Source organism: Mus pahari, chromosome 12, assembly GCF_900095145.1.
Source record: "Mus pahari chromosome 12, PAHARI_EIJ_v1.1, whole genome shotgun sequence".
Taxonomy (NCBI): Eukaryota; Metazoa; Chordata; class Mammalia; order Rodentia; family Muridae; genus Mus; species Mus pahari.
This window is the reverse complement of record NC_034601.1, coordinates 16,183,442-16,197,873: the sequence shown is the minus strand read 5'-3', so window position 1 is coordinate 16,197,873 and position 14,432 is coordinate 16,183,442. Positions and strand designations below refer to the sequence as shown.

The 14,432-nt window shown below is 45.3% G+C and overlaps 1 protein-coding gene across 1 annotated transcript; it reads right to left on the bottom strand.

Annotated features, from left to right (window-relative positions):
* Positions 1–516: 516 nt before the first annotated feature.
* Positions 517–11,677, bottom strand: Psmd2 (proteasome 26S subunit, non-ATPase 2). Its single transcript, XM_021209865.2, has 21 exons — positions 11,484–11,677; positions 11,032–11,088; positions 10,569–10,733; positions 8,965–9,086; positions 8,592–8,816; positions 8,224–8,382; positions 7,931–8,075; positions 7,693–7,753; positions 7,147–7,293; positions 6,871–6,977; positions 6,204–6,331; positions 5,762–5,849; positions 4,324–4,486; positions 4,111–4,212; positions 3,789–3,934; positions 3,496–3,579; positions 2,218–2,386; positions 2,041–2,135; positions 1,735–1,861; positions 1,034–1,152; positions 517–870 (listed from the first exon to the last, which is right to left on the bottom strand). The coding sequence occupies exons 1-21, from the start codon at positions 11,616–11,618 to the stop codon at positions 688–690; spliced, it is 2,727 nt and encodes a 908-aa protein (XP_021065524.1). The 5' UTR covers positions 11,619–11,677; the 3' UTR covers positions 517–687.
* Between the last annotated feature and the right edge of the window lie 2,755 nt (positions 11,678–14,432).

Here is a 14,432-nt window from a genome sequence, read left to right as displayed (position 1 = left end):
GTGTGTTACATGGCCCTTAATCTCAACATTCTGATGTGAAGGCAGAAGTATCAATTTCAAGGTCAGACTTAGATAGTAAAAGACCTTTATCAGCAGAGCAGTGGTGGTGCATGGCTTTAATCCTAGCACTTGGGAGGCAGAAACAGGAAGATCTGAGGCCAGGTCTATAGAGCAAGTTCCAGAACAGCCAGGGCTATACAGAGAAACCTTGTCTCAAGAAACCAAACCAGACGGGCAGTGGTGGTGCATGCCTTTTAATCCCAGCACTTGGAGGCAGAGACAGGCGAATTTCTGAGTTTGAGGCCAGCCTGGTCTTCAGAGTTCCAGGAGAGCCAGGACTAAAGAGAAGCCCTGTCTCGAAGAAAAAAAAAATTACATTAAATCTTTCAACTTCTTATGGACTTTAGTGAACTTAGCTTCTTTAGGCTCAGTGTTACTCTGAACAATGCTTTCTCACATCTTCTCCACTCTTCAGTGCAGCCCCAGACCATGACATCCAGTAAATAGACAGAGACCTTGGGGATAAAGGTCTTTATTCAACACAGTTATCTTACTCAGTAACAAAACATCAGGAGGTAACAATTCCCCCAGAAGATCTGGAACAGTATCCACCCCTCATAGCAGGCAGTACAGCCTGCTAAAAGAAAAAAAAATTCAGCTGCAGCCAGGGTCTCTAGAAGCCACTTTTCAAAGATCGTAGTTGGGGTTCTTCCGAAGAATGACAAAGCCTTCCAGAATGGGGGTGACAGGAAGAAACTCCTCAGTGGCCAGCTCTGCCCGTTCCCCATGGGCCAACAACACTGGAGTTGTATGAGTCTGGAACCCCGTGATTGTTTTTGGCTTCCCAGCCTGGCCCACCACATCCACTGCCTGTGGGATGAAAATAATGAAATAAGGATTCCAGACATGGGAGAAGCAATATCCACAGTCCCCATCACTGCCCACACCACTTTGTGAGATAGGATTGAATATACATCGTCCAAGTTCTTTGGTATACCCTGAGCCCTCCTTTTTAAACTACCCAATTCCTCACCTGACCCACACGGACAGAAACTGGCAATGGTCGCANCTCCTCATCAAATGTAACCAGCATCCGAGGCTGCATGGCAGCCACCAGCCCATACAGTACATAGTGAGACTTNCCTAGGATGACTAAGGGAGGAGAGCACAAACATAAGTTGTAGACAATGAGCCAAGCCTAGCCTGGACTTCAGCAATCTATTGCAGCCCTGACCCACTGAACTATTAACTAAGAGCAAGCTCTGTTCCTTGTGCACTCACTACTAACCCAAGAGGCCTCTACCACTCTTTGCTCACACCCTTAAGATCTGAAAATCACTTCTCCTAGTCACTTAGGAGTAAAGTCACCTTTAAAGCTTTTTTTTTTTTTTTTTGNTTTTTCGAAACAGGGTTTCTCTGTATAGCCCTGGCTGTCCTGGACTCACTCTGTAGACCAGGCTGGCCTCGAACTCAGAAATCCACCTGCCTCTGCCTCCCAAGTGCTGGGATTAAAGGTGTGCACCACCACATCTGGCTACCTTGAAAACTTTTGGGCCAGATCAAAAGTGTGAGAAATTAAGGTTTCATGAGGCACCTCCCCGCCCCCGCAACAAGCCCAATGAACCTAGAAAAGTTAACTTATAAGAGTTTTAATCTTAAATTGCTATGGTGGCCCTGGTAAGGGCAAATCGAGGCACAATGTGCACACATGTACTGTTTCTGACAGGAACTCACTGTTTCGAACATCCAGGAAAGAAACAAGCACTGTGAGCAGTCCTGCCACAGCTACTTGACTCATGAGCTGCCGATCACTGTGATAGGGGCAGAGGGTAAGTGTGCCCTTCCCTAAATGTGTCAGGCCCTGCAAAACAAAACAAACAAACCAGAAGTGTTAATAAACAAGAAGTCATATCTGAGGAGACATGTTCCTTCTCGGGCAAACAAAAATCCCATAACCCAGTCATATCTCTCCTAGGCCCTCCTACACCACCACATATATTGCTACTGCCACACTTGAAAAAGGAGACACCTATTCCTTACCTGTGCCAAGCGCACCATAAAGAGGTTATTGGGGTCCTTGGCATGATACTGTGCTAACTGGCGCAACATTGCAGCCAAACGGGCATTATTGGTACCTAGAATTAGGAAACATTACAGAGGCTTAGAAAAAGAACCTTGAATCTTCTAGTCTGTTCAACATCTTTTTCAAGTACTTACCACTGCCCACCATGCCCATAGCAAAGATGNAGTTATAGGAAACTTCTGGATCAGCATCATGAGAGAATTTGCTTAGCGTATCCAGGATGTTGAGTCGTGGATTTGAAACAGAGATTAGTGCCAGTGCTAAAGGTACAGCCCGACGGAGGGTAGGCTCCCCATATCTCAGCTGGTGATAAAAATAAATAAAATAGCATGGGAAAGAAGGTAGAAACAAGTTTGGGCAGAGATAGTTCACTGGGTAAAACTGTCCGCTGTGCAAGCATGAGGACATCTTCATTCCTAGTGCTCTGGAAGCTCTCAGACCAGCTAATCTGTGCTCAGGAGAAATATAAGAGAAATAGCCCCCATAAAGCTTGGTTATTAGGGAATGGCATTGTTTGAAAAGGATGTTGAGGTGTGGCCTTGTTGAAGGAAGTATGTCACTAGGGGTGGGCTTTGGAGTTTCAGAAGCTCAACCTAGGCCTACTATCTTTCTGACTGCTGCCCACAGATCTGGATACAGAACTGTCAGCTATCTAGTATAGTGGTTCTCAACCTTTGGGTCTGGACCCTTTCTGGGGGTTGAAAAACCCTTTCATAGGAGTCCCCTAAGGCCATCAGAAAACATTAGACATTTATAATTCAGAATAGTAGCAAAATTATAGTTATGAAGTAGCAATTAAAATCATTTTATAGTTGGAAGTCACCACTGCATGAGGAACTGTATGAAAGGGTGAGAACCACTGCTCTAGCACCATGTCTGCCTGCATGTCACCATACTTCCTCCCATGACAATGGACTAAACCTCTGAACTGTAAGCTAGACCCAATTACACGTTCTCCTTCATAAGAGTTGCCTTGGGGGCTGGAGAGATGGCTCTGTGGTTAAGAGCACAGACTGCTCTTCCTGAGTTCAATTCCCAGCAACCACATGGCTCACAGCCATCTGTAATGGGATCAAATGTCCTCTTCTCACCAGACACTGTCACTGTCTTCAGTGAGTGTACTCATACACAAAATAAATAAAAAATAAAATCTTAAAAAAAAAAGTGTTGCCCCGGTCATGGTGTTTCTTCACAGCTTCACAGCTAGAGAGTGTTAAGACAGAGACTCTGTCTCAGAGAAGGCAGGTGCATTCACACACAAGCATGTGTGACAAATAATAGTCACCAAAACCAGAATTAGGCAGGACTAAGGTGTAGTGAGGTGGCGAATCACTCCCACATATGCATCAGGCCCTAGGTTTAATCCCCAGCGACCACTACCCCCATATTCTAGTCTACTCTGGGCTACTCACCAAGTGACCGAAAGTTCGCAACGCCATCTCTGCCCCAATCTCTTCCCCCATAGCAATAAGTGCAATCCCCAGAACAGCTACTCCCTGCAAGGCAAGAGGCACAAAAGCACAGTAAGCTCCAGGCACAAAAACCAAGCCACCCAAGGCCCATCTAAGAAGAGCTCAAAACTCAGTCCTGCTACTGTAACTTGTAGCAGTACCCAGGGAGGAGCAGAAGCCAAAACCAAAGCTCGACTCTCTTCTGCCTCTCATAGCAACATGCTATCTTTTTAAGAGTGCCTGCTGGCCCACACCTGATGTGCTCCCATGTCAGCAGGGGCTTCCTTCTTGTCCTTGTCCTTCTTTTCCTTCTTGTCTTTGTCTTCTTCCTTTTCCTTNGAGTCAAAGTGCTCACTACAGATGTGGAGGAGCTGCTGAACCTTCAGCACATTCCCAGAGCCTGCAGTGGGGCAGTGAGAGCAAGGAAAGAAAACGAGAAAGCATCAAGAAAAAACTTAATTTGTAAATACAAGAAGCCTTAAAACTCTAAAGAGCAGAATGAAAGACAAAAAAGAAACAACCTGAGAAGAAAAGAACCAAGAGAGAAATAGAGTTCTTGGATAGTAAGGCACAGACCTGCATAGGCACATACATCCACCAGAGTGTTGGCAAAACTTCGGAATGGCTCTGACACGACCTCCAAGGCAGCCAGGATGGCCTCAATAGCTTCGCCCTTCCCTGCAGGAGATTAAAGAGTCAAAGGACACTGGCTTGTAACCAGCTCAGCCTGATACTTAAACCCTCCAATTGTATCCAATTCTGTCAGCCCTTTGATAAAACATTTCTCACCCAAGTGATTGAGGCCCAGGCCAAGAGGAAGCCAACGAGCATAGGTATCCTTGAGCTCAGTCTCAGATTTCTCCATGATGGTCTGAAGGATGGTGGAAGTGACATCTCCATTGCAAGACCCCACTGCTATCATTCCACAAGCTAGAGCTGTCACACCTGCTACCTAGAAATAAGAAAGTCAACATTAAACACACCTAACATTTTCCTTTCTGTCTCTGTTTGAGACAGGATCTCACTGTGTGGTCTAGATTAGCCTGGAAATCAGAGATCTGCCTACCTTTGCCTCTGGGTGCTGGATTCAAAGTGTGTGCCACCATACCCAACCACAGTAAGAAGTTAAAATGCTTACTTAGGTAACTTCATTCATAAACCTAATTCTTCTGATGCACTGTAAGTTATACTTCCTAACAGGCAATTAATTTCTGCAAAATCAGTGAGTACTTACATGTCAGGCACTGTGCTAACCCATTTGCATGCTCTTTTAAAGTGTTATTACATTACCTATTTAGCATTTGAACACACACAGCACACAGGTAAAGGTAAAAACTCTGTCCTGCCAGCATGGAGTCATCAGGATTGACTGCAACCTCAATAGTCCTAGCTTTGCATGCTCCTAAACAATCCGTGTTAAGTCCACAAAAACAGGTGATGGGAAATGTGAAGCCTAAAGAGGTTGTTACTTATTCAGTATCTTCTGATTGTAAATGGAAATCCAAGATTTGAACTTGTGTAGTTTTACTCTAAAATTTCTGCTTTTGGCAATTATTCAATATTTATTACTAAAAAGACTCTGTATAAGCAAGAAAATGTAAGGTTAGTCAGAATCACTGCTGTGGCTTCTATCTAAAATGTCCCCAAACAATATGTAAGATGGTGGCTCTTGGGAATCTTGGGAAGGGGTGGAAACTAGGGGGTGGGCCCATTAGGAAGCATTTGAAAACATGAGGGGTTACCTTGAAGGGGACAGTGGGGAAAGACTTAAGGCGGGAAAGAAGGGAGGGGAACAATGGCACCCTGGCTCCTCCTCCTCTTCGCATCCTTGCTTGCTGCTAAGGTGGAGTTTGTGTTTCTCCATGTGCTTCCCACCAGGATGGCTGCTTTCTCAATTGTCAGCCCTCGCTTCCATGGGGTTTCTTCCTTATAGTCTAAGGGGCTGGACTGGGGTTTCAGAGTCTAGAACTCAGAGCAGTACAACATCAAGCTTCAAATTCCAGTCTGTCTCCTTCAGCCCCTTCTTTGGTGGGAGACAGGAAATGTGAGAGTAAAGGGATTATTCTGTAGCCTAGGCTGGAACTCATGGAAATCTTCCTGCCTCAGTCCCCCAAGCACTGAGATTACAGACATAAACCATCACACATGGCTTGAAATTGCAATTCTAAGAGATTTTATTGAGGTGTCCCACAACCCCTACCTTCTCCATTAGACATCAACAACTCACCTCCATGCTGGACTTGGAATCTCCCATTACAGGTAGCAGCAGTGTTAGAACATCTTCCCGATTAGAGCCAGCATAGGCCAAACCCAGCCTAAAAAGTCAGAAGATAAAGTCCCCAACATATACTCAGGGACACAGCAAGAAGACCAAAAACAGAACTGGTCACTAACACATTCACCAGGAGCCAGATTACTCAACAGCACATGACAGTCTTTGGCAATATCTTCTCCAGAGTTTATAAGATAGGTATTAACAAAAAGAGAAGCAATCTCGGAAAAATAAGATTTTAAAAATAAATAAATAAGCAAAGAGGGCAGTGGGCCAATCTGAGTTCTAGGTCAGAGGCCTGGTCTATGAGGTCCAAGACAGCTGGGGCTACCCAGAAAAACCTTTGTCTCAGAAAAACAAAATCAGCAAATAGAGAAAGAGCAGCGGGAAGCCTTACCCAAAGATGGAGCCAAGTCTCATGGTATTGCTGTTATGGAGAACATAATCTGAGAGCAGTGCCAGGGCAGGGTCACACTCATTCCGGACCCCAGAATTCACGATACCACAGGCAAGGAGAGCGCCTGACTGCAAAGAGCAAGCAGACTCTTTAAGCTACCTACCCTCTTAACTACCAATTACAATATGGGCCTTTCAGTGGCACTGTACCTGGAATAAAGAACTGGGTATGCCTCATATGATGGCTTGAATGAGAATGGTCCCCATAAGCTCATATATTTGAACTCTTGGTCCCTACTTGGTAGAACTGTTCTGCGTAGGTTTAGGAGGTGTGGCCTATTGGAGGAGGTGTGTCACTGGGGGTGGGCTTTGAGGTTTCAAAAGTAACACCAGGTCCAGTCTCTTTCTCTGCCTCCAACTTGCAGATTGGAGCTCTCAGGTTTTGCTCCAGCACCATGCCTGCCTGCTGCCATGTCCCCCACCATGATGGTCATGGACTACTCTCTGAAACTGTATAGAAGCACCAAATTAAATAACTTTTGTTTAAGTTGCCTTGTCACGGTGCCTCTTCACAGCAACAGAAAGTAACTAAGACACTCATTAATAAAAGGAGGTGCTGGAACATGAGGAGAAAAAGTCCCAGATGAACAAGCGTTGCCCAGACTAACCTTGATGTAGTCCTCAGAAGAGTACAGATACTTGTCAATCTGGGTGAGGCCACCATCCACATCCCACAGCAGAATCATGCCAAGAGATGCAGCAGCACTTAACATCCCTATGCCAAGGAAGACAATCAGCTTTAGAAGGGTCCACCCCAAAGAAACTTATAAAAGGGCTCCTCTGGAAACTGTACTGTGGATCCCTCTCAGGTAACATCTGACTGTATGACAAATAAACAAAGAAGGAGGTGGGAGGGGAGGAAGGAAAAACGAATGAAACTATACCATGGTCTTTGTTCTTGTAAAGCCATTTGTTGCCATCGTCAGTCAGTAGTTTATCTTGACCAAAGGCTGCATTCACAAAGCCATTCACAAAAGAGGAGGCTAGGTTCATTCGTGCAGAATCCACTTGAGAGCCACTGCCACCAAACCCTGTACAAGGAGAGGAAAGGCAGTTTAGCATAGGACATGAAAGGAACAAATCGTGGTAGAAAGTCTGATTTAAAAAAAAAAAAATTGTTTTTTGTTTTTAAGATAGGGTTTCTCTGTGTAGCCTTGGCTGTACTAGAACTTGCTTTGTAGACCAGGCTGGTCTCGAACTTAATGATCTACTCTCCTCTCCCTCTCCCAAATGTTGGGATCAAAGGGGGGTGCCTCCACCACCCAGGTCAGTCTCTGACTTTAAATTAGGCCCTTAAGCTATGTCTCGAACAGTGACCTGGACAGAGTTCATAAGAATTTGAAGTGCTTTAGAAATGGGTTATCTAAACTGTTATTCACAATACAATTAAAACAATGAATAGTCCCTCCAATGCCCACAGAGCTACTCACTGTTATTCTCTAGGTGGGTTTTGTAGATGTCATCAGGCACCTTGGGCTCCATGATGTCCAGCTGAAGAGAAGCCAGAGGGTCACAACTGCTTCCCCAGTACCCCCCTACCTAGCTGTCCCTTCTGCTCTCCCACTGAATAGCAACTTTAACCAGGGAGTCTATTGAAAGGTATTAGTCAGGGAGGTAGAATGACAGAACTTTAGCCAAAACCCTTCAGGACCAAGAGGAGACCCTCACCTCCCGAGCTAAGGCCAAGAAGTTGCTGTTGAGCTGGACATTGGACATTATTTCTGTGAGGTCTTCATATTCCTCTACATCTTCACTCAGCTCCAGGAACACTCCATGCCGACCCAGCATGAATGCCATCTGCTTCTGGACCACCCTGTGGGGGAAGCCGTCACACCTGCTCACTCTCAGCCACCATGGGACAGAAAAGCCTCTGTGGTCGCATCAGAAACTGCTACGTCTCTGATTTTCACACAAAGCACATACACAGACTCATCTTTCCCTTTGCCAATTTCTCTACATACACATCCTTGCAGGAAGTGAAAATGTCTTCTACCAGTTCCATGTCATTGAGCATCAGTGCCAATCTCAGAGCTTCAGGGAAACGGCTAAACTTTCGGAACACGCCCAAGGCACAGCGCAGGAGAGCAGAGTTCTCAGGTTCTGGTACATAATTCACACAACTACGAAGTCAAAAGTAGTACAATTTCAGAAAGTGCAATTCATTTAACTTATTTAAATCCCTTCCCAAGTATACACACTGAATGCTTACTATATGGAAGGCAATGTACCACGTTCCAGGATTACTAAGGAATCACCAAGTCTCTGCCTTCAAGAGGAACCCTAAGGCTCCCTGGGAGACCAGTGCTCCCGCTCCCCTGTACTCACTCACCTGGTGAGATAGAGGCAGACCTTGGAATAGGCATCCTCATCCATGTCCTTCTCCAGCATATCTACCTGCTCAATCTCCATGAGCAGGTCACAAGCCTCGTGCTCTGCATTGTGAGCCATGTTGTAGGGGACGATTTCCTTTACCAAGGTAAGCAGTGGTTCCCGCTGCGCTTTCTCTGCATCATCCAGCTCCTGCCACTCCTTAGCCACTTCTCCCGCCAGATGTCTATGGATAGACAGACATGCTCATTAGGGAAGCATGTCCCTGGGAGGCAAGGAATTCAGTGTCTAGGGGATTCAATACATTCAGTGTCCCAAACAAACAGAATAATGCCCCCAAGTCCCTTCTCATGTCCAAAAAGAAAATGCCTTACCTGACGTATTCATGGCCCCATGACGCCAATTCTTCCTGGGAGCCTACTAGCCGATACTTGAGGCACTCCCGCTCACCACTCATGGTCATGGCCAAAACAGAGATGATGTCAGCAGCAAAACACTAGGAAAACAGCATGTGCCATTACAGAATCAAGATCACTGTCTGCAAAATTCACCAATAAAATTCAATATATACTAGTCTCTATAGAGAAAAGTTCCATGCTAAGCCTCACCAAAAACAAACAAACAAACAAACAAACCCTAAAGTTGGTGTTGCTAGCTCCCTCTGAAGCTAACCTAACTCAACAGTAACAAACAACGGGGGAGTCACAGAGAGCTGCATCTGGGTTGGAGCGTCAGGAGATGGTGCTTCCCATTACACCACATTCTCATTACACCACACTACCTAGCTTGGCCTCAACATTCTAGATCCACCCAGCATAAATTTTAATTGCAATAATAAACTAGTAAAAGGTGGTAATAATAATAGCAGCATAATCTAGGGGTCTGAAAAACAGAGTCAACAGTTACAAAAACATGCTGCTCTTGCAGATGACCCAACTTCAGTTCCCAGTGCCCACATGGGGGTTCACAACAGCCTAACTCCAGTTCCAGGGGTTATGTTCCCAGCCTCTGGCCTGTGCAGACATTACACACATAGGATACACACACATACAGGCACGGAGGCAAAACATTCATCCACATAAATATAAAACTAAATTTTAATTTTATTTAAAAAACAAATATTACTTTTATCTACTATGTATTATTTATTTATAATTTAAGTATTTTACTTAAATAACTGTAAATGATCTAGAAAGATCACTGTAACTGCAGTATGACAGACAGACGATATAGGAGTCAAGGACAAAAGCAAGCCAATTAGGAGGCTCCTCAAAATACACTAAAGGTAAATACCAACGGACAAATGTGTCTGAACTGTGGGTTTTTAAGACATAAAAGGGATGAATGTATATGGGACAGAAGAGTGAGTAGGGACATTAAATATAAGCTTTAGAAAGCCAGGCATACTGGCTTAGGCCTCTAACCCCAGCACTCCAGAAAGCGGCAGCAGGAGGAGGGTCATAAAATAAAGCTCCATCTAGGCCACACAGCCCAGTTTGAAGTCAGCAAGAGTGGCTGGAGAAAAGGATCAACACTTAAGAGGACTTCCCGGATGCTCATGAAGATCAGAGTTCAAATCTCAGCACCTTTTAAGACATCCCAAAACCCTCAAAAAAACAAAACAAAACAAAAAGACATCCCAAAACCAACTAAAAAGACCCAGGGTCTTTAGGCATGCATAGGCATGACACTTATGCATTTGCACATGCATACAAGCACATGCATTCAGGCACACATATACTTATACATGCACACAATACTTAAATTTAAGTCAGAAACACATCATGCTAAGAACATCTTAAGATACAATGAAGCAGAAACGTCTAAGGACCTGAGAAGCATTCTCAGGCTTTCCACTGGAGAATCAGTCCCACTATGATAAACTTTCCAGCGAGGTGAGGCCCACTAGGCTTTCAGTGACTTAGCATTAAAAAAGGAATTATTCAACTGGACAGGCCCCGGCCACATTCTGAATTACCTTATTCTCCCCAGGGGCCATGTTCTCATAGATTTCCTTCAGTTTGCCATAGTGCGGACGCAGAAATTTGAGAGGCTTGGGTACTGAAGTCATGGAAGTTGTAGAAGAACGAATTTGTCTTCTCAGTTCCTCCAGAGCTGGTCGGTATAGAGATGTATCCTTCTCCTGATAGGGGATGTTAATACTCAGACCAAAAGGAGTCCCATTCCGCCACATCACAACCCATACATACTCAACCAATGCTTTGCTCAAAGACATAAATTGTCTCCTATTTCATGATGCCTCAACTCCTGTAAATGACCTGAGATCCAAGACCCCCATCTAATACCCTTTGTAACGCTTTTCCCTCAAATTATCATAATATCTAATATGTGGGATCTAACTGTTGCCTCAAAATGAAATGGAGTTAAACAACTGGGAAACATCAACTACACTCTCCCTGTAGTATAACATCTGGACTCACCCCGAGTCGCTCCACGAGCATCTCCAGTTCATCTTGAAGCTGTTTGTCCTCCTCAGACTGGAGGGTTAGGGAAAGAAGTTCATCAAAAGTGGGGACCCGAATCACATTCTCCTCCCACTTACCCCGGGACAGGTGGAGAGTGTGAATGTCTATGGGCGAGAAGAGGGCGTGGGATAGGGAAGCAGCCTTGTAGGAAAGGCTGTCTACCTTCGGAACCAGGCAGACTCTGCTTGGAAGCCATTCTAGGAAATAACCAAAGAACCGCGATGTGATGATGGTGAGGGCCTCAGGGAGTGACGGTGCGTAATGGAGCGGGCAGGGCATAAAGACAGGGTCGCCCCATTCTGAGTCTCCCCGGTGCGGTGGGCAGTACGGAGTCGGGCCCGAGGCCTTCGAGCCAGCAGTGACTCAGCCCAAGGCCGCCTCCTCGGGCTCCCCAGGTTGCGCCTCACCAGTTCCTGTTCTTTGTCTTTTTCCCCGGCATCCCTTCGCTCCTTGCCACTCGACTTCTCGTCCGCGCCGCTGGGGGTTGTCGCGGAGGGCTGTTGGGACTGCACGGGTGTCTTGTCTCGTCCACCCTCCTCCATCTCCGCCACTACTGCCGGCCTGCTGCGCGCGCACCTGCTCGCACCGCCTCTTTTCCCAGATGGCCACGCGCCGTCCTCCAGACAGGAAGCGGCCGGCGGATCCCAAGTCCCGCCCTCTGGGGCAGGCCGGGAATTACTGTTCCGGCTTCCAGCGCGAGCGACTGCTGTAGGGTTAGGGTGTCTCTGTGCGTGCAAGGGTGGTCTGACGGCGGGGATGCCTAGCTCTCCGATCCTGTAGCTTCACCACAGCTGGATGCATGGTACGATGAGAAGGTCATCCTGAAGACAGAATGAGCTCAAAACTTTTCAAGTCTTTTTTTTTGTAAAGATTTATTTATTTATTCACTAAGTTCACTGTAGTTGTCTTCAGACACACCAGAAGAGGATGTAAGATCTCGTTATGGATGGTTGTGAGCCACCATGTGGTTGCTGGGATTTAAACTCGGGACCTTTGGAAGAGCAGTCGGTGCTCTTAACCGCTGAGCCATCTCACCAGCCCCACTTTTTAAAGTCTTGACCGAGTCTTTGTGACTTCGGTGTAATTATGCCACTACTACTGTGGAATAGTAACCGCAAAACATTTTCTCCAAGTGAAAATGAAGTTTACTTATTATCCCAGGCTAGCCTCGAATTTACTTTCTAGCAGAGAATAACTTCATTACAGACGTGAGCTGCTGCTGATCGTTATTAAAACCTATCATTTTTGCGTGTAGATCTTGAATTCTAGGCATAACCATCCATTTCCACTGCCAATGACTTCTTCAGCCTTTGAAGAGAGATTGAACAGCCCATAGGAGCTCTGCCTGTTCCATCTTCAGGATAGTCGTACATTTTCATGCTTGCTTTAGTCCTCTGTAGGAAATGTCTACTAATTTCTGTTTCTATGATTTCTATCACAGATAAAATAATACATACATGTATCAGGCACATACCATATGTATGGTATATAAATATATAGTATGTATATTTCATATATACATGTATGTGTGTGTATATAAAATCAATAGTCACATACCAATCAGTATGTTGGAGATGAATTGGAAATTGTGGCCTAAAACAGTTTATCAAAATGCTGATGAGTCCAGATGAAGAGGATATGAAAAGTTGTTGGGATATATTTCAAGTTATTTTGTAGGTATACATTGTTTTGAAATAAAAACTTGGAAAGATGTGAGAAACTCAAACTCTAGAAACATGATATTAGAAACAAATCCCGCTGTGTACCAGCAGTGTGATTTCGGTCAGCTACCTAAGCTAAGCCTGTTTTCTGCCTATGTGAAGTACAGAAAGTTTCTCTTGTAAAAACACTTAAAGAATGAAATGAGCCGGGCAGTGGTGGCACATGCCTTTAATCCCAGCACTTGGGAGGCAGAAAAACGAGAGAGAGAGAGAGAGAGAGAGAGAGAGAGAGAGAGAGAAAAGAAAGAAAGAAAGAAAGAAAAAGAAAGGAGCCAGGCATAGTGAGTTCTAAGCAAGCCAGGAACTACACACTGAGACCCTGTTTAAAGTTTTTGTTTGTTTGTTTTGTTTTGTTTTTAGTGTAGAATAGAGTTTATTCAGGGCATGGGGAGAGGAGTTAAGAGGGTAGTAGAGGCAGAGAAACGTAGAGAGAAGGGGAGAATAGAGAAGTAGAGGCTGGCCATGACCACATGGAGAGAGGGGGGAAGGGGATGGGGAGAGAGGGGGAGCAAGGGAGCAAGAGTGAAGGGAGAGAAGCAGGAGTAAGAGCCTGTTGAAAGTTTTAATAGTGTCTAACTTTTTATACCACTTGGAGTGGTAATGCTCCTCTCAAGAGCCAACGCCTAACAGCAATCTCAGTGCCAGGCATAGTAAATCTTCCTCAGAGTTGTTGGTCAGGAGAGTCCAAGAGACTCCTAAAACAATATAAGCTATTGCTGTTGTCCTTGGTTGCCTACCAGAACTTGAAGGTAAGGCTTTGTTGCTTAGGAATTGAGTGGAACTGACCTGGAGGTCTCTTCCCTGAGGACCGGCTCTCACAATGTCTTAAGGTGCTCTGTAAGCTGCCAAGGAGAAGAACAATCAATAGTCCTACCCAGCTTTACAGAGTCAGAGTGACCAGCTCAGTGTGACACTCCCAAAGGTGCAACAGTGGCACTTTTATTTGAGGATGACGAACAACCACCTAATTGGACCTGAGTCCTGTTCAACAGGAGGGAATTCCTGCTAAGTACTGTAAGTCTAGCCAACTAGGATTGCCATTAAAGCTACATAATGAGATTGGGTCAGTCGCTATTCTTTGTATGTGATGTTTTCCCAAAGGCCAAGTGTTTTGTGGAGATTTTTACTGTTAACTTTAGAAATGACAGCAGACAATACATTCGCTCTTTAAGTCCTGATACCCAGGTAGGGATTATATTATGGCCCTACCATTTATAATCTGATCATCCTACACGTTTCACATTTCCGAAGAGTCTCCAAGTTGGTATTCCATCCGTAAGGAGTGCCCTTCAGTTTTCAGTTGGTAAATCCTAGCATCCTTTGAGCTCCAGTTCAGTCTCACCTGGGACACATTCCCTTTCTTGCCTCTCAGGTTATGTAAGTCTTTCCCGAGCTCCTGCTATACTTGACACACGTATCTCCCACCTCGTACTCTAAGCTCCTGGAGGTCAGGGAACTGTATTTGATTAATCTTTGTGCCCCTAGCACCCAGTTAGTGCCTGGTTTGTGGCAGGCCTTAACAAATACATAAGAAATGGCCGGGCGTGGTGGCGCACGCCTTTAATCCCAGCACTCGGGAGGCAGAGGCAGGAGGATTTCTGAGTTCGAGGCCAGCCTGGTCTACAAAGTGAGTTC